This window comes from Psammomys obesus, unplaced genomic scaffold (assembly GCF_907164565.1).
Source record: "Psammomys obesus unplaced genomic scaffold, mPsaObe1.curated_primary_1811, whole genome shotgun sequence".
NCBI classification, from domain to species: domain Eukaryota; kingdom Metazoa; phylum Chordata; class Mammalia; order Rodentia; family Muridae; genus Psammomys; species Psammomys obesus.
The window spans coordinates 4,187,779-4,208,441 of record NW_026596166.1 but is presented as its reverse complement, the minus strand read 5'-3'; the positions used below and the strand labels follow the sequence as shown (position 1 = coordinate 4,208,441).

Here is a 20,663-nt window from a genome sequence, read left to right as displayed (position 1 = left end):
ACACACACACACACACACACACACACACACACACACACACACACACAGATAATAAAATGAATATTAAAAAGGAAAGTTTCTTTTTATTAGTTTGAGCCCTCTATGTCAAAAGAGACAAGCAAAGGAAACCACAAAGGTTTTTCGCATGCCTCTCACGGCTACCCAGAGAAATTAGTAAGTCTCTAAGAGGTGACGTAGGGCTTTGGCTTAACTACTGTCTTCAGCTGCCCTGCCAGGACGTGTGAGCAGGAAGCACACAGAACTCGGTAGTAAGGTTTGTTATGCAGATTTACACTGTGCTTTGTGGAGAAGTCTGGAGCTGTCTTTCATGTTGAGAGGATGGGTGGGTAGTGGAGGGGAGAGGAGGGTTCAGAGGAGAGAGGGAAAGGTGAAGACTTCCTTTAGAGATAGAACCTTCCTCTTCCAAAGGAGCAATTTCTGTGGTTTTTGAAGCTGTGTCTATTGTTGCTCAAAATAATGAGCTCAAGATAACCCTCTTGCCAAAGACGCTTATTGCAAGTGCTTCGTTTGTCTCCTTCAGTCTTACTGTGACGGGTTCTGATCTCCAGCCTTATTTTGGGGTGGCATATTCTCCTCACCTCTTTTCCTCAAATATTAAGTTATTTGTTTAGGGAAATGCTTTGCTTCTTAAACACTAGAAAATGTTTCGTTGCCCTTTTAGTTGAAGAGGAGGATAGGCTGGTGGTTTAAAAGACAAAACAGTAATGGTCAGGTGTGGGGGCGCATGCCTTTCATCCCAGCCTCTGGGGAAGTAGAGGCAGGTAGGTGGATTTCTGTTGGCCTGGTCTACAAATTGGGTCCAGGGGCTGTGTTACACAGAGAGACCCTGTCTTGAAAAAACAAAACCGCAGTAACATTTATGAATGAAGACAGTACTTTATCTCTTCTGAAAACCTTTTGTGGCTGGGAAGATGGTCACAGAAGCCTAAGGACCTGAGAGCGGATCCCCAGCACCCATGTGTAAGTACCTACACGGGAGGAACTGAGGCAGGAGGGTCCCTGGCGCCCACTGGGCAGCCCGGATAACCAGTTGGTGAGTGTCATGTTCAGGGAGAGACCGCGACCCCAGACTCATGGGTTCTGAGTGTGTGGGTCTGTACTGAGAATGTAGGAGCTTGCGGTTCTGACAGACAGGCTGGTTCCCAGCTCCTAGGATGTTAAGTTTTCTACCCTGTTCACACTGGGAGGCCTCTTTCTGCTTTCCCTTTTCATGCTCATGTTTAAAAAGTGTGGGTGAGCAAAAGGCAAGCTCTGGGGTGGAAATTCTTGTCTCTTTTGTTCAGGAATGTATTCTAGACACCTACAATACAGAAGGAAGATGACAGTATTATTAAGAAAAGTAGTTCCTTTTTTTTTCTTTTGATGTGGGCATAGGTTCACTCACTCTAAATGCACGCATGGGGCCAGAGATCAGTCAGATGCCTTCTGCCGTCAACTATGTCTTAGTCACTGTTAGATTGCTGGGAAGAAACACCATGACCATGGCAACTCTCATGAAAGCGTTTGAGGCTGGCTTACAGTTTCAGAGGGTTAGTCCAATATTATATGGTGGGCAGCATGGCAACATGCAGCAGGAGTAGCCATGCAGTACTCCAGGGACACACTTCCTCCAACAAAGCCACACCTCTTAATCCTAAGCTTTTCAAATAGTGCCCCTCTCTGTTGAACGAGCATTCAAATATATGAGCCTTTGGGTGTTGACATACTTTTTATTTAAATTTTTAATATCACTTTGTCCCCACTCCACCCCAATCTCTTCCAACACTCCCAATACCAGGTAGGAGAGAGAAAGGGTTAGTGGGAGAGGGGGTGCAGTTCTCTTAGCTGCTTCCTGCTGGTTATGGTTGTTGGGTTCCTTGGAGCCAGTCCAAGCCTCATTTCAGGAGATCTCCAACTTCTTGTCTCACTGCACCAACAGCAACTGGGAGCTGGGGGGGGGGGAGGGGAAGGGGAAGAGCAGCAGCCTGTCTTTCTCGGAGCTCCTCCACACTCTCTCTGCTCTGGCATTTATTCTCTCTCCAGAGTCCTCAAATTTAAACTGTCTGCAGCTGGCAAAAAGAGCTCCTCCCAGAGCTGGCATGAGGCAAATAGTTTGCTGCTGTGGACCATCTGAATCAGCCCAACATCCCACCCCTGGGATTAAAACAAACACATGTTTCTATCCACAACATTTGGGGGCCATTCTTATTCAGCCATCACACACTGTATATTTTCTGCCACTTTGGCTACAGTGGCTGGCCAGAGTCCCCAGCATGTGCTTGTTTCAGTTCCCCAGAGCTGGAGCTATAGACGTGCCACCATACCGTGCTCTTATGTTGGTGTTGGGGACACAGCCTCAAGTTCTCATGCTTCTGTGGCATACTCATTACTGAGTGAGCCATCTCCCCAGCCTGAGAAAATATTTTACTGTTTTTTGAGACATGGTCTCACAATGAACTATCCTAGAAGTTACTATGTAGACCAGGCTGGCCTCAAACTCACAGAGATCAACCTGCCTCTGCCTCTTCAGAACTGAATTAAAGGTGTGCACCACCACACTCCATGCTCAGTGAAAGTATTTCTTCATAATAAAAGATGGAAATTATTTTTATTATTTCCTGATAGTTTATTATGAAATTTTAAATATAACAAAGTTGAAAGAATTTTATGATGAAAACCAATATACTCACCTTCTAGATTCTTTTGTTATAATTTTCTGTATTTTTAGGGGGACAGCGTAGGGTGAAAGAGTTGAGACAGGATCTCATAGCTTAGGCTGGCTGTACATTTCTAGGCCTTCTGTATCTGACCCCTGTGTGCCAGAATTACAGGCATGAGGCACCACTGTGTCTGGAACCTTTTTCCATTCCCTTCTCTCTTGTGGAATTGGGGTTCAGTTCAAGACCCACACTCAACATGGATCCGAAACCCAGCCTATCTGTCTTTTATTTTCCATTTGTTTGTTTGAGACAGGGCCTCACTGTTTATCTCAGGCTGCCTTGAACGTGTAATCTTCCCGTCTAAGCTTCCCCAGTGCTGAGGTTACAGGCATGCACCACCATGCCTGGCTTCTACCCATCTTAGTGGATTTCAAAGTAAGTTGCAGATGTCAAGACAATTTCTTAAATATTCATTAACTGAAGTTGATTATTAGCACATAGTTCTTGAAAGATGTAATTTATACAGAGTGAAATCTGCATATAATAATAACATTCACACATGTACTTAGTTCGGAAGGCGCTCATTCCCGTGTACCCAAGCCCTTGTCAAGATTTAAGACATCACCATCAAACCAAAGCATCTCATAATACTTCTTCCCAGTCAGTGTCCACTCCTGACCCCAACCTTAAAGGTAACTGATGTTTGATCTAAAAGAAAAGATAAATACATTCATTTAGCCTCTTCTAGAGGTTTATCTTTCCCTAGACAGGGTTTCGTTATGTAGACCAGGCTGGCCTGGAACTCTGTCTCTTGAGTGCTGATGTTTAAGGTGTGCATCACCGCACCCAGCCATTGTATTTTTAAAATGTACTGTTTACTCTCTCTCTGAGTATGTGAGTGGGTGTGAGAGAGTGTGAGCGTGAGAGCTTGTACATGCAGAGTACTCCCGTGGAGCACTCGGGACAGCTGGCTGGAGTAGGATCTTTCCTAGCAGCTTGCTCAGGCAGGGAGGCTCTCACGGTCTCACGCACGGTCTCTCGTGTTTCTGCACTGAGCACTCCAGGCTAGCTGGCTCGTGAGCCACCAGGCAGCTTCCCTGTCTGCCTCTCTTCTCAATTACAGATGCATGCCACCGCACCCAGTTCTGAGGATTGAGTTTGGTTGTCAGGCTTGTGTGGCAAACACTTTCACCCACTGCAAAGCCCTTGCCGATACGGAGCCAGAATGGCCTTGAACTCAAGAGCCTCCTTCCTCACCCTCTCAGATGTGCCATCATACCAGACCAGGAGTACTTTTTTTTTTTTTTGTTTTTGTTTTTGTTTTTCGAGATGGTCTCACTACTTAGCTCTGGCTGTCTTGAAACTCACTGTGTTGACCTGAAACTCACAGAGCTCTGTCTACTTTTGCCTCCTGAGTGCTGGAATTAAAGGTTTGCAGCACTGTGCCTGGCTAAGAGTAAATTTTTAAAAGAGGCTAAAATATCACTCACAGAGGTAGAAAAAGAACCATGTCAAAGATGTTCTTTTAACTATTAGGTAAAGAAAGAACCGTTAATGTGTTCAGACTGGCTGGGAAACTTAAAGTCTCATCCAGTTAGAGTCACATAAGGCGTGAGCTGAATTTACAAATTAATGCAAATTGTGACTGGACCCAAATCTGGGCTGCCTGTGCTTGAAAGCCAATTCTCAGGGACTGGAGCTTGTAGGAAGGCATCGGTTTATTCAAGGGTCAGCATCTTGAGATGGGGGGCTTATGGTCCTCACATCTCCATCTCAGGTGTTCAGATATATAGTGATGATGCGGCCGCAGAGAGGTGGCTCCCATGCCAAGGGGTACCTCCCTGAGGAATTATGCCATGCAACAATCTGGTATAAAGGATCTGTTGGTGGGGGAGGGGAGAGGAAGAGGGCCTGGGGAAGAGGTAGGGACAGTGAGGGAGCCATGAGGGCAGAGAGGGGGTAAAGAGGGAGAGAAAGGGAGAAACAGTGAGATCAGAGAGAAGTTAGGAGAGAGAGGAGAGCGATTGCTGGGGGTGGAGAACAGTCCTTTTACGGCTGGTCACTAATACCTTGCACATCTGATGGTGGTGGCAGGTGATGATGTTAGACATTGCTGATCCCTGAGGGAGGCAGCAGAATAGCCTATATGCTAACATGAGGTAATTCAGGAGCATGGAGGGCTTTTACAGGGAGGGAAAGGCTATGTGGGGAGACAGTATCCAGAAAGGCTGTGTCCTATATGCAGCCTTCCTAAAAGGTAACTTTAAGAAAACACAGGAAGTGGCCCCGGAAGGCTGCGGTCTATTGAGACGTTCATCCTCTGAGGGAAAAGGGATGCCTGGATGATGAAGCCTGGATGATGGTGTTTGAAGATCTCCAGGTGTTCTAGATTCTTAAATCTGAAGATTATTTAACTTCTTAATCATTTAGGTGTTGAACTCAGGTGGTCAGGCTGGGCAGCGAGCATCATTACCCATTGAAGCATCTACTAGCCCATGCTTTTTTTTTTTTTTAAACAGCCTTTGATTATGTGTTTAAATTGGATCCAGTAAAAGCTCACCTATTCTTAATTAAAGAGCTGGGCAATGGTGTTGCACACCTTTAATCCCTGCACTCTGGAAGCAGAGGCAGGTGGGTCTCCGTAGCCTGGCCTACAGAGCGAGTTCCAGGACAGCCAGGGCTACACAGAGAAACCCTGTCTTTGGAAAAAAACAAAACAAAACAAAAAACCCCTTGTCTTTGTTAATTAATCTTCCGTTCCTGATCCTGGCCTTTCTTGTAACCTTGTCATATGGTGGAGTTTGTGAAGTAGAGCAGATATTCTGGGCTCTATCCTTTTCCTGAAAGAAGCAGCTCACGTTCATTTTCATGGTTATGAGTGGGGTGCCCTGTGCTCTGGGGAGACAGCCTATGGGCCCTTTGCTCTTTATGAAAAAGAAAAGGATCTGTTGCTATGGAGCTCTTGTACAGCCTTTCTGTCCAATGGGGATTTTATGTAGAAAGGAGAGATTAAATTGAATAGCAGGATTGAAAGGAAGCAAGGAAATTACAAGGTTCCCATGATTTATTACACAAAAAAGGCAGGTGTATGTGTGAGAATATATCCGGGCGGCAACCAGATCTTGGGGGACAGTGATCAGCATTAGAATACACGGCATCAGACCAAGCACAGCTCCTCAGTGTCCTCACTGGAGTGTAGGAGAGAACAGTCACGTGTCTCGTTTGAGGCTCTATGACTAGGGTCCAATTGACTTCCCAACCACAGACTAACAAGAGAGAAACGGAAGAATTTGTTTTTTGTTTTTTGTTTTTTGTTTTTTAAATAGGTTCTTACTATGTTGCCCAGGCTGGTCTTGAATTTGTTCTGTAGCTGAAGCTGGGTCAAACGCCCAGCCTCTCTACTGCCACCATTCCAGTCACAAATAGGAGTTTATTAACATATGTGAACATACACACACATGACTATCCAGCGAGGAGTAACCCAGTGGGGTGGTTAGAACCTGAGGTAAACAAAGGAAAAGTAGTTTGTGCAGACAGGAGACAGATGCTAAGGTCTATAAATGTGTTGCCTCAGTTTCCCCGTATTGCAGAGAAACAAGGAAACAATTAATAAAGGAAAATGGGTTTATTTACAGTCTCTCCCAGAACTGTAAATTCTGGGAGAGAAAAGTCTGCCTGCCTTTGATGTAGCAGTGTTCCAGCTTAGCTGTGCTGGCTTAGCTGTGAGGTGAGGTGGCAGAGCCCAGCAGTCCCTCCTTGGGGACGAGGCCTCCCCCTCTGGTCCCAGGCTTCACCCTGTTCTTTCCCAGCAAGGGATTCCTGCAGAAACTGTAGCTCTCTAGGGTCCCTTGTTTCAGGGTCTCTGTTTCACTGTAGTTCCCTGTCTTTTTCTTGTTCATTCTTCAATCCTGAGGATTTGGGATGCTCTGTTTTATGTTGGTGGCTTGGTGTGAAACATTCTTGAAATTTGTACTTGCCTGCGCCTGAAATCAGAATGCCAGAGTAGGAAGACAGTCAGTTAGTGTCAGATCACAATCATAAGATCCCCTTCGCTAAAACCCCTGGGCCTCAGTGATTCTTGGATTCACTGGGGACTCCATTTTGGCTGACATTATTGATAAACATGCTTGAAGTGGCGATATGAGCTAGAGCAATACGAGTTAAAGTATATAAATGCAGGTTTTTTGGAAGAAGCTCTTGGCCATCATGCAGGGGGAAGGAGGGAGGAAGGAAGGGAGAAGAGAGAGAGAAGAATGAGATAAGAGAGGGCAGAAAGAGAGATGAGAGTGAGAGGAGAGAGGGAGGGCACCAAAATACCCAAAGTATATAGTGAAGGGAGAGGGGAAGCCCCTGCCCCTGTCCTGGAGAGTTCAGGGTAGAAGTCAGGGTAGGCTAGCCACACCCTGCAGTAGGTAGGGACCAAGGGATGCTGGGAGAACCTGGGAGGCCAGGTCCACTTTGGTATGTTAAATATGCACCTCAGCAGCTTGTCAGGGGTCTGAAACCCAACAATTATGCCCCTTGCCTTGGAACAGTTCCTCTCCGAAAACATCGCAACTAAGATCTTGTGGTTTGCTTTTAATTCTTCCTCCTTGGTTCAGTGAGGCCTTTGATCTGCTCTATGTTGGGGGGTGGGAAAGGAAGAAGTATGGCAGGCAGGCAGGCAGGAAGACAGCACCAATGGCCTCTTTTCTTGACCAAATATAAGAAGGCCAGCTGTTCCAAAGGAAGGGCTCTTAGGCTGGTTTTACCTGGAGCCTCCTGAAATTTTATGAATGCCGAGTCCCACTTCTTTATGCCTTTTCCTTGACAGTTTGTAAGCTGAAAGCTTTTCCTTATCTTTCATGTATATGAAGATTATATATACTAAAGATCTATCGATTGATTAGAATTTGGGGGTGGGTGAAACAGGTCTTTCTATAGCCCTGGCTGTCCTGGAACTCACGCTGTAGACCAACTCACAGAGCCCTGCCTGCCTCTTCCTGCCAAGTGCTGCTATTAAAGGATATGCCACCACACTCAGCTAAAGATGTATTGTGTGTGCATGCACACCGTGTGTGTGTGCCTGTGTTTGTGTGCTTGCCTACCACATGCATGCAGGGGCCCAGTACGCCAGAAAGGGGCATGAGCTATCCGAGAGCTAGAGTCATTGGTGGTTATGAACCACCAAATGTGGGTGCTGGGAACCCCATTTGGGTTCTCTAGAGGAACAGCAAGTGATCTTAACTGCAGAACCCTCTCCCTAGTACTTTATCACTTTTAGTGAAGGCTCAGCTGTAAGTATGGCGTCCTGGTGCCTATTAAATATACTGATTCCTAATAGAAAATGGTTGCTTACCCTTTTGTCTAGTGCTCAGTAGACAACAGCTAAGAAACTTTACAAAGACTTCACAAAAAAATCAGCGAAAACGTAGCAATTTTACAAAAGAATCTAGTTATTTTCATTTATGTATGCCATCAAGACTTGTGTGATCAGTGTTTGATTCTTTTAGCTATTAGAGCTTGGAATGCAAAGTGCTTGGCCATATCTAATTGTTGGTACTAAAAAGATGATTATATTATAATTAGAAACATACACATGCTGTATACACTTGTATCTTAAAATTATAAAAATAAACAAAATTTTAATAATTTTATCATGTTGTACCTGTCAGATATATATATATATAATATGTATAACAGATAAGTTTTATGAGATTTCATATATCATAGGAACATTTTCTGTTATATACATATTATAAATATAAAATTGAAGCTGGAGAGACAGCTTGGTGGTTAGGAGTACCAATTGCTCTTCCAGAGGACTTGGGTTCAATTCCCAGCCTAAATATAGAATATATGGCACATACATGGTGCCATATGTGTGTGTGTGTGTGTGTGTGTGTGTGTGTGTGTGTGTGTGTGTACGTGCAGGACTCTACAGAGGTCAAAGGAGGCAGATCTTTTGGAACTGATCTTACATCCAGGAGATCTTAGATCTGCTGGAACTGTACTTAAAGAGAGTTGTGAGCTACCACGTGGGTGCTCTGCAAGAGCAGTAAGTACTCTTAACCATTGAGCCGTCTCTCCAGTCTCTGCAGTAAAATATTTCCTACCACAGCAAACTGATGCTTGGCCACCTCTGTTATGATCTGTAAAGATGAGGTCTACCCCCTGCGGAATTACAGCATACAACAGATCTGGTATAAAAGAGGTTTATTGTGAGATGGGGGGAAGGGTCTTGGAGAAGGGACAGAGACAGTGAGTGGGCCATGAGGGTAGAGAGAGGGGACAGGGAGGGAGAGAAAGGGGGCTCCCAGGACTGAGACACACACACAGACAGAGTCCTGGCACACCTAGGCATGGCAGCAGGTGATGATGTAAGATGTTGCTAGGTCCCTGATGGCAGCCAGCAGAATGTCCTGTATGCATTCTCTATATATGAAACAAATGTCAAAACATTATATTTGGATTTTTGTATGTATTCACTTTCCAAATATATTTAAAACCATGCATTTTGATTAACAAAGCCGTTTTGTTTTGTTTTGAGAGATACAGCCCAGGTTGGCATTGAGCTCACTATTCTCCTTGCGTTAGCCTCCCTGGTGCTGAGATTATAGGCATGTGTCACTGCTCCTGTTAAAAAACACATAACTACTTAGGAAGCAGTGAAATATGTTTTCATTTTTATAAACAGCTAACCCATGTGCTGTTTGTTAGAACTCATAACTTGAATGATTGGCGTCAGTCTGCTACTGACTGCATTGAAATGAAAAGGTGTGCTTAGAAAACCCAAAGATAAATGACGGTGTGTTGGGAATGTTTTTATCATTTCCCCCTGAGCACTGTGGCACATTTCCGTGTTTGTGTCGGGTATTTTAGTGTGGAGATAAACTTCCATTCCGCTGTTTGGCATTTGGCTGTTTATGTTGCCCAAGTAGGAGCAGAAGCAAATCTCAACGGTTTTCTCCCCTGGCATCCAAGTGGCAGAGTTCTAGGAGAGGACTGATGCCTCTGGTAGCTTCCGAGCATTCTATGGATTTGAATAGGCTTGTGTTTGCTGGGAATTTCTGCCAGTGGGCTTCTTTCTTTGAGGATTTGTCATCTCAGGTACACAGCGGCACGGCACAGGCAGGTCTCGGTTTAGTGTTCTGGCTGACATGTGCCCTGTGCGTATCTTCCCAGCTCATTTAGTTTATAGCTTAGGGCAGCATGGCAGGAACACTGTCTGTGCCCAGTGTGCTCTGCTGCTTTGCATTAGTCCAGGCTGAGTTTCTGAAGCGCAGAAAGAATTCGAAGGAACCTGGGACAGTGGCCTGCTTTTCCTAAGTCCTGATTAATGCTGACCTTGGTCTGTTACTCGCAGTATTAAAATTTTTAAGCACTTCATCCCTTAAACTCATGTTCAAATAGAAATACCAGAACATATCCTAATACCAAATATAAGTAAGTTTTAGGTGATCACCACTCTTCTCACTAATGCAAGTAAGTTTTGCACATTTGTCAAAGGAACTAAAAACTCAAATGGTGTTTCAGAAATAACATGTGTGTGTGTGCATGTGTTTTAAATTTCCCAGGGAGAGCTGAAGGTGTACAGCTCAGAGATAGAACACTTACCTAGCATTCTTAAGGCTCTAGATCCATCCTCTGCATTGCAAAAAAAAAAAAAGGGGGGGGGGACATTGCCTAGGAACAAGATCATTATATATTTTACAATGTCAAGGAGAATTCACTATTAACATGAAGAATGTGGAGACCCTGAGTATGGTGGTGTATGCTTGTGGTTATAGCACTCTTGGGAGGTGGACACAGGGTCAGGAGTTGAAGGTCTTCCCCAGCTACTTAGTGAGTTCCAGACAGCCTGGGCTACATGAGACCCCGTCTCAAACACAAAACAATAGGGAGCGGTTAGGAACAGATACTGCGCTTAGGACCCAAGTTCAGGTCCCAGCACCCATGCCGGTCAGTTCACAGCTGCCTGGAACTCCAGCTCCAGGAAATCCAGCACATTCTTTTCTCTTTTGGCCTCTACAGCCACTGCACACACATGTACCACACACACTTTAAAACAAAATCTAAAAAATAAAACCCAGTAAATGAGTGAGAGAGAGAGAAAGAAGAAAGGCAGAAGGAGGGATAGCTGTGTCTTCTTCGGTGAGCTGATTTTTTTGAGATTCTTCACTGTGTGAGAGACTGTAGATATGTATGTGACAGAGAACCAGATTTTCTAATTCCTTGGTATTTTAGCAGTTGGTATCCTAACAAATTTTTTTAGGTGATTTTCATTGTTTTACTTTATTTAAACTTCAACCTGACAATAACATGCAGCCTTTCTTAGGAACTAATTGTGTGTTTGATTGACAATTTTATAGAACAAGGAGAACAAATCTTTCAGGTCTGGGAGTATAACTAGCTGGTGAGTGCTTCCTGCCATGCGAAAGGCTCTGGGTTTGATCCCCAGCAAAGAGAAAGAAGGGATTAAAAAACCAAAACAGGCAGTGGAGAGATGGCTAGTGGTTAAGAACACTGTCTTCAAGAGGACCTGGGTTCAATTCACAGCATCCACATGATGGCTCATATCTGTCTATAACTCTATTTCCAGGGGATCTGATTCCCTCTTCTGTCTTTCATGGCCACCGAGTGTGTAAGTGGTGTATAGACATACATTCAGGCAAAACACTTTCCCCTTAAAAAAAAAAAAAAAAAAAAAAAAAAGGTAAGGGGAGATTTCCTCTTTTTTTTTTTTTCTGAGATCTCTATAACAAAAGAAAATAAATTTGTTAACATATATACATGAAGATAGTTGGGGAGAAATGTTTGAGAATACAAGCTTATATAACATCTTCCATCAGCAACAAAGGATGGTGTGTGTATGTTTGTAAAGGTGGCCAGGAAAAATAAACAAAAGGAAGGTTTGTGTAGATTTACAGAAGTGCCTTTTCCATACATTGGAGCTCTATGTTTGTGTGTAAGAGAGAGGAGGGGGGAGGAAGGGGAGAGGGAGGGAGAAGGAGAGGGAGGGAGAAGGAGAGGGAGAAAGAGATTTAGTCCTTTTTTTCCCCTCATACAGAGGGTAACATTCTTACAAATAGTATTTTCTGCATAGATACCAAAGGGTATCTAGTGGAACTCTCACAAGCAGCCTCATGGCAGAAAGCAGAGTGAGGGGCTTCAGCAGAAGAGTGTGAAAGGCTGAACAGTCTAGGAAAGCATATCAAGCTTTGGCAAGTATTCAAAAGAAAGAAAAAGTGAAAAGGAGAAGTGCTCTTTGGAGTAAGTTGGACTAACGGGACCTAAGCAGAGCCCCATGGCAAAGTTCCGTAAGAAACCCTACTGAAATTGGGGATTTGGGGAAGGGAATGTACATTATTCCTTAAAGGGGTAATTATTCCCCCCATATTTTTAGCACAGCTGAAAGTATATAAGCCTTCTTGAGGGATGGCCTCCACCAGGTGATTGACAGGTCCAGCTGGATTAGCTTTTACATTTTGGGTAGTTTGGAATGTTAGTTCTTAACCCAAGGCCAGACCTAGATTTCATTCTTTTTACCAGGAGGAAATAGCTTTCCTTTAATGGGTTTCCACAGAACCGTGATCAAGACTACTATGACATTCCCACCTCTGAAGATATAATCTAAAAATCATTTAGGAATGGGCTGAAATTTGGGAGTAAGCATAACCTTCATTTCCACCATGAAAGTCTAGAGAGCCAGTTATGTGTTTACCAGAAAGAATGAATGCCTGGACTGGAGTTTTATTTCCACCTTCTTGTATAGCCTGTGTTGGCTAGTTATTGTCAGCTAGACTTCTGTGGGAAGAGGAACTCCATTTGAGAAATGCCTCGATTCAGATTTCAGGTAGCAAGTCTATGGGGCGTTTTCTTCTCTCTCTCTTGGATATTTGAGACAGGGTTTCTTTGTGTAGCCCTGGCTCGCTCTGTAGGCCAGGATGCCCTCAAACTCAGAGATCCACCTGCCTCTGCCTCCCTAGTGCTGGGATTAAGAATCTTCTTGATTAGTGATTGATATGGGGTAAGGTAGGAGTGGTGCCATCCTGGGCAGGTGGTTCTGAGTTCTGTACTAACGACTGAGTGAAGCATGGGGAGCAAGCCAGTAAGCAGTGTTCCTCCTTGATCTCTGCTTCAGTTCTTGCCTCCGGGTTCCTGCCCTGACTTTCCTCAGTAATTAGAGTTGTGGCTTGAGAATTGTAAAATGAAATAAACCTGTCAGGCAGTGGTGGTTCGAGCCTTTAATCCCAGCACTTGGGAGGCAGAGGCAGGCAGATCTCTTTCAGTTGGAAGCCAACCTGATCTACAAGAGTGAGTTCCAGGACAGCCAGGGCTACACAGAGAAACCTTGTCCTGAAAAACAAAACAAAGAAACTGAAGTTGCCTTTGGTCATAGCATTTCATCAAAGCAATAGAAACCCTGACTAAGTCAAGCCTCCAGGAAAGGTGCTCATTTGGGAGACTAGAAACCAGAACCTTCCTCCTCACTACTCCCCCCTGCCCCACGTCTGGCATTCCTGGCTAGAAAACCGAGGACATTTCTGGAATAATTGTTTTTGCAGTCCCTGTCTCTGATTTCCTCTCCAGTTACTATCTCCTGCCATGCTACAGAGCTTCCGAATCTCTATACAGCACAGAACTGTGTTGAAAAACTTTAGGCACTATTTGTGGCAATAGGAAGGAAAAGTCGATAGCATCTCATCTATGTGTGTTTTCTCTTCCATGTCCTGCTGTCTTATCAGGCCAAAGTAGAAGAGAAGATCCAGGAAGTGTTCAGTTCTTACAAGTTTAACCACCTTGTACCAAGGTAAGCTTGGGGCCCTTGAGGGAACCTTTTAACTTTCCTCTGTGCCTGTACTTAACCCCCAACCAGCTGAACTAAATCTCTAATTATATTGTGAACCACCCAATGTGGGTTCTGGAAACCAAATTCATGTCCTCTGGAAGACCAGCACGCACTCTTAACTGTGGAGCCATTTCTCAACTCCCTAGAATAGCTCTTTTTGACACTATCCAAATGAAATTTGGGGAGAGACCAGTTGATCCACTCTGATGTAAGATGCTATATGGTCTGAAGTCCAGCCTCACCTTGCTTACTATGTCTATTGACCACCCCCCGTCCTCTTTCTCCTCCTTCTCTTCTTTTTGTTTTTAGTAACTTATTTTTTTTATTTATTACAGTATATTCACTTTGTATCCCAGCTATAGCCCCCTCCCTCATCCCCTCCCAATCCTATCCTTCCTCCCTCTTCTCCACCCATGCCCCTCCCCTAGTCCACTGATAGGGGAGGTCCTCCTCCCCTTCCATCTGACCCTAGCCTATCAGGTCTCATCAGGACTAGCTGCATTGTCTTCCTCTGTGGCCTGGTAAGGTTGCTCCCCACTCAGGGGGAGGTGATCAAAGAGCCAGCCACTGAGTTCATGTCAGAGACAGCCCCTGTTCCCCCTACTAGGGAACCTACTTGGAGACTGAGCTGCCATGGGCTTTATCTGTGCAGGGTTCTAGGTTATCTCCATGCATGGTCCTTGGTTGGAATATCAAAAAAAGAGAACTTCAGACCTATCTTATGAATGTTGATGCAAAAATACTCAGTAAAATACTTGCAAATTGAATTCAAGAACACATAAAAGATACCATCCACCATGACCAAGTAGGCTTCATCCCAGGCATGCAGGGGAGGTTCAATATATGGAAATCCATCAGTGTGATCCACCATATAAACAAACTGAAGGAGAAAAACCACATGATAACCTCCTTAGATACTGAAAAATCATTTGATAAAATCCAACATTCATTTATGTTTAAAGCCCTAGAGAGATCAGGGATACAAGGCACTTACCTAAACATAGTAAAGGCAATATACAGCAAGCCTATAGCCAACATCAAACTAAATGGAGAGAAACTTAAATCAATCCCACTGAAATCAGGGACAAGGCAAGGCTTCCCACTCTCTCCATATCTCTGCAACATAGTACTTGAAGTCCTAGCTAGAACAATAAGACAACTAAAGGAGATCAAGGGGATACAAATCGGAAAGGAAGAGATCAAAGTATCACTATTTGCAGATGATATGATAGTATACATGAGTGACCCCATAAATTCAACCAGAGAACCCCTTCAGCTGATAAACACCTTCAGCAAAGTGGCTGAATACAAAATTAACTTTTTGTGTTTTGAGACAGTTTTTCTGTATAACCCTGTTCTAGATCCACCTGCCTCTGCCTCCCCAGTGCTGGGACTAAAGGTGTGTGCTACTGTGCCTGTTGGCTGACTTCTTAAGACAATTTTTAATTAAGACTCTGGGGACTTTTTCTTTTTAGACATTTGGTCAAAATATTTCTACAGCCAAGGAGGCCCAAGAGGTAGAAATTCATTCTCTCATTTGCCTTGCAATGCTGGGGTTTGAACTCAGGGCCTCACATGTATGTCATCCCCACCCCCACCCTAGAATTAACCCTTCCATGCTTAGTATGGGCAATTTTTTGAATTCTCCGTAGTCCTTGGTCCAAGTATATCAAAGTCATGTGAGACTAGTTCATCAGGAACCAGGGCTGACCGCTGTCGAGGCCTGTCTGTACTCTGTGGGTGAGAAGCGCCTGTTGCACAGACCTTATGACAACGGGCTGGGCACTTGTTACTGAAAATTTACATATGGCTCTAGCCTTGTTACCTTCGAGCCTTTGTTCCCTCTCTAATTAGCCACTGCAGAAAACAGCTGGAAAAAGCGGCATTTGCAAGGAAGGGCATGTGAGAAGGCGAAGGTCCTCATCCCTCCCTGGAAAGGCAAGGGGGAAAGTGTGGGTCAGCTACAAGAGTCTTTCCCTAGCCTGCCAGGCTGCGGAAACCTCTGCATTACCTAACCTCAGTCCCAGGAACTATTCCTTTTGTCATGAGCCACAGCAGGAGCTCATCGAATGACATTTATGTCAACAGCTCAGGGGAGCAGCCACCCCTCCTGCCGCCTCCATACAAACCTGCTCCAGCTTCACTCCTCAGTGGTTGGACCTGGTGCTGAAGGACATTTCTGTCCTGGTGCTGAAGGACATTTCTGGGCCTTGCTAGCCCTTGTTAGCCATCGTGTCAACAGATGACTCACCTGACTGAGCTCTGACTCACTGTCTCCTGCCTGGGCCCCTGTGGACACACAACACAGCCTCTTGTTCCCACGCAACAGACCTGTGACATCTGACATTCTCTCTTCATTCCCCATCCAAACAGAGCCTTTGGACTCTTGTTCTTGAGGAGAGACGAGGAAGGCTGAGGGGCTGCAGTCTGGACGGGTTTGAGGGAGTGGTTGTAGAGACCCCATCCCCAGTTCATAGATCTTAGGTCAGGTGTGTTGGAAAACAAATGTGCTTCGTGGGCTTGGAACTTTCTAGAGACAGAATATGTCAGGTTTCTGGGTTTGTTTCAGGAATCATAGCTTTCAATTCTTATCCTTTCTTTCTCTTTAAAATTTTTTTTTTCTTTTGTATTTCTTTGTTTCAATTTTTGTCATTTTTGCCTATGAAAATGAGTGTCCTAAAGGATAATTGGCATGTTAGTTGATGTTAGGGATAACAGGTACTTTTGCTGAAGAGCTGAGTATGTAAATCAGAGTATCAGTAGAAAGCTGAATACCACAGATGAGACTCTATGGTATAAGGATCAGTCTGGGTTATGGTTCAGTTCGGGAAAGTACTTGCCACAATGCACCAGGCGCTGGTTTCAATGCCCAGAACACCCCCACCACCCCCACCACCACCAAGGAATTTTAAATTATTATAAATTTAACGCTTTGGTAGCCACAGCTTAAGTCCTGGCTAGGAGGTACACTGAAATGGTAGAGTAGTTGTCTAGCAGGTATGAGTCCCAGAGTCATACCACAGAAAACAAACAAACCAAAACAAAAACAAAGCAACATACTGCAAACCAAAGAACCGAAGTCACCCGTCGGACTTCAACTGCTCGGTTCGGGAACAGACTTCATGGCTCACCGCCATGCATAGCCAGCTGTTGGCAGTCCACCCAGGTGACACGGCTTGTTTGTGTTCCTAAGGCCATGATGCTGATGAGATGTGACATGCTGCCAGGACCGCTGGCTGTGCACGGGTCCAGGGATGCCTGCAGCGATGCTGAGGCAGGCAGTTGCTATTCAGGCTGCCAGAGCCAGGAAGCACATGTGGCTGGCGGTCAAGGCCAAAGCTGAATGGTGCTGCATTCTACAGTTAATCCCCTTCTGTCAGGAGTGGTGTTATATGCCTGTAATCCCAGTGCTTTGGGTTGGGGAGTAACGGCAGGAGTTCAAAGTTTTCCTTAGACATGAGTTCAAGACCAAGACTAGCCTGGATTACAGAAGACCTTATCTCAGAAAAAGATAAGATTTCCCTCTGTGAAGTGTGCATCTGTTTTAGAGTGAGGTAGCCAGTATCAAGAGGCCCTTCTTGAGTCGTCGGGCTCATTGGCAAGTTCCTCTACCCACTGAGCCATCTTCCTAGCCTTATTGTTGTTGTTTTGGAGTATTTTGTTCTTTGCTTTGGTTTTGGCTTTGTGTTTTTGAAAGGGGTTCTCTTGTTTTCCAGAGAGATACATAACTTAGCATGACCTTGAACTTGATCTTCTCCACCATCTCCCAGATGCTTTGGTCTTAAGTGTACGTGCACCATGATGCCACATTGCATCCTGCTTTTTAAATTTTTTAATGAAAGTCAGTATTTTCTGTTAGAAACCCAGGACAATAAAAAATGAATAAAGTGTAATTAATAAAAAAAAAAAAGTTAAAAAAAAAAAAAAAGAAACCCAGGACAAATGGCTAACTGTGGTGCCTGTTTAAAACAGGACTTTGGACCGCCAGCTCCCGAATAATGACACAGAGACTTATATTTATGATCAGCTTAGGCACTATAGCTGGGCAGATTCTCAGTTCTTCTAACCTGACAATACTGGCACCTGACGATACTGGCCTGGCCCATGTCCCGCCACGTACAGGCTACCTCTCGATCTTAGTCCTAGCACTTGTTTCTTCCTCTGTGCCCAGTTGCTGACTTCTGCACCTCAGCTTTCTTCCCAGAGCTCCCTTCTCTCCTTGCCTCAGCTATTGGCCGGATCAGCTCTTTATTTAACCAATACAGGAGGTGCTGGAGAACAATGTTTACAAAATACTGAGGCAGGTGATGCTTCGTAAAAATTACAACACCAAAGTCCAGCCTGTACTCAACTCTCTGGGTACAGAAATCAGCATTTGAATAATACAAGGGAAATCTTCACACAGTACATGAAAAGATCACCCCAGCGCTGGTTAGCACACCAAAGCAGACTCAGGCTAGCGTCCTGGCACTTCTCACCCTTGCCCCTTCTAAACCTCTCCAGCCCATGAGGTTATCCACCTTCTCTCAGCTTTTCCTTCCTATCTATATAACTCAGCCAACTAGGCTATGTGCTGTCTTGGTTCTTTTTGCCCTTTTGGTCTTCTTTTGTCTCTCTTCTTCCTCTCTCCTACTCTCTTCTCAAGGCCTAGTCTGTTCTGCTCCCCATGTTCAGCCTGGACTCTTCCAGATGCCTCTGGCTCTTCCTAGGATCTCAACTAGACCTTATAGTCATTCATTTTTCTCTTCACTTTTTTTTTTTTTCTGGCCATTGAGGTCAGAAACAGGGCCTCGCATATACTACGCAGTCAAACCAGCCTCTCCACGGCGTTCTTGTTCTGCCCCTTATGAATGGGTAGTTTTCCAGTACAGCACTTTAACTCCTTGGTCATCATAGTCCTGAATGTTTGCTTTTTCAGTTCATTTCATACTTAATGTGAAACCTAAAATGTGTGACTTGTGCATGCACAGACAAACACACACAAACACAGAGACACACATATACACACATACAGAGACACACCCTCACAGACACACACAGATCACATACACATAGACACACACACATATACATAGACACGCAGATAACACACACACACACACATACACACTCACACGTTTAAAACTGTTTTCTCCAGGGCAGAAGTGACCTGTGTGCTCCTTAGTAGGAAGCTATGCTGGCAGTGCACTTGAGGTTTTCTCTGGAGGGTAACTGTTGCAGTGGTTCTGAAGCCAGTACTAAGTCCTCAAAACTTGACCTCTGTCTTCCACTATTCCCACATAGAAAACCTGAGGAACTGGGAGACATACTCCTTATGCTGCATTTTCTATACTCAATGTCTACCGTGTCACAGTTGGCCACAGGACACTCCGGTGGTCCAGGGGAAGTATGCTTATTTGATTTTACTCTGCCTGTTCTCTTGAAGTCTTTTAGGTTTTTGCCCCCACTCATTCTGCACCGGTATTTGAAGAGCCTCCAAAGAGCCAGGTATTCTGTAGGGCTTGGAAAGCAGCCTGAACAAGACAGGCCCTGGTCTGATCTTAATTCCCTTCCCACTCCAGTTCCCATCCCCCTCTGCTGGTGACATGCGTGTCCTTATCCACTGTCGTTCTGAACCCTTGCATCATCCCTGTCCTTCCACTCCAGCCTCTGTTTTCTTTTGCCCTTCTTGGCTTTGAGGCTGAGCTCTTGGTGGTGGGAGGAGCTTTGGCTTTCAACTTCCCACACAGAACGAAAGGGGACTGTGCTGAAAAGGGAGTGAGTCAGCCTGGGCTGTGGTGACCAAGCGCACACTGGGTGCTCTGAAACCCAGGAATTTAAGAGCTTTAAGACATTGGAAATCCAAGATCAAGATGCTAGCAGGCCTGGTTTCTCCTCAGGCCTTTCTCCAGGATTTGCAGTTAGCTGCCTGGCTGTCCTCACAAGGCCTTTTGTTTGTGCTCAGACTCCCTAGAGTCTCCCCTCCACCCCCAGCCCCTTCAGGGCCTTTGTGCTTGCTAGGAGTGCAGTCCACATTGAGCTATACCCTATCATTCTTCTGCTTGCTGGAAGCACCTGTCTTATCGGATAGGGCCTCATTTAACCTTAGGATCTCATTTAACCTTAAATTCTTCCTTAAAGGTCTAGTGCCTAAACACTGTCACACTATGAGTTTAGATTGCAACGTTGATTGTGAGGGGGTAGGGCACAATTTAGCTCCTAGCAGTAGCCTTTCAGTGAAGTGATTTATCAAAATAAACTGAACACCTCAACCTAGCAATCCACTCATACATATGCTTATGGTTAAATGGATAAAAAAGAAGTAGGAAGTTGGCTTGGGGAAATGGTCATTGGAAATAATCTCTCCCCGAATCCCATAACCCTACCTTTTGCCTCCAGCTTATGTGGTTGAAGTTTTTCAGATAGACCCAGCTAGACAAACTCAGCAGCCCCCACTCTCAGCAGGGCTCCTGGGGCCTGGCTGTCTGTGGGTGAGGCCCAAGGTAGAGGGGAGCATTTTAGGAGGGTGCTTGTCATTGGCTGGCTCAGGTTCTTTCTCTAGGGAGCAACCTGAGGTAGAGGAGTTGCTGATGGAGGTTTTATTCTATTACTGTTCCTGAGCAGTGGGGTTCAGGCAGTTCCTGCCTCTTTAGCAAGCTGATCTTTTGCCCTTTGGAGGCCAAAAGCTTTGGCCTTGGAGCGCGTGGATTTCTTAGTGTCTGAAAAGTCCCTAGTCAAATAAAAGGATTGTTGAAAAGACAAGAAGACTTCTTAGAATTTCAGTGTTTGAAAAAAAAATTCTTTTACATTTATTTATGGTGTGTGTGTGTGTGTGTGTGTGTGTGTGTGTGTGTGTGTGTGTGTATGGGGCACTTGCATACTATGGGTGCTTGGAGGTCAGAGGACAACTTGCAGGACTCAGTTCTGTCCTCCCACCATGTGGGTTCCAGGGATTGAACTCAGGTCATCAGGCCATGGTGGCAGGTGCTCTTTCTTGCTGAGCTGTCTCACTGAGCTTCGTTTTTGTACTTTTGGAGGATTTATTTAGTTGTTTAAGTCAGCTTGGTAACAATGCCATGTGTGGTGGCACCTGCCTATAATCCCAGCAGAAGCAGAAGCAGAAGCAGAAGCAGGTGGATCTCTGAGCCAGCCTGTTTTAAAAAGCGAGTTCCATGGTAGCCAGGGCTACACAG

At 44.9% G+C, this 20,663-nt stretch overlaps 1 protein-coding gene across 1 annotated transcript in view; it reads left to right on the top strand.

Annotated features, from left to right (window-relative positions):
- The window catches only part of Fntb (farnesyltransferase, CAAX box, beta), an 83,764-nt gene that overhangs the window by 5,977 nt on the left and 57,124 nt on the right, over positions 1-20,663 (top strand). Inside the window, exon 2 of the mRNA XM_055595285.1 lies at positions 13,388-13,452. Coding sequence (XP_055451260.1) covers positions 13,388-13,452 — 65 coding nt within the window. The remainder of the gene's footprint in view (positions 1-13,387; positions 13,453-20,663) is intronic.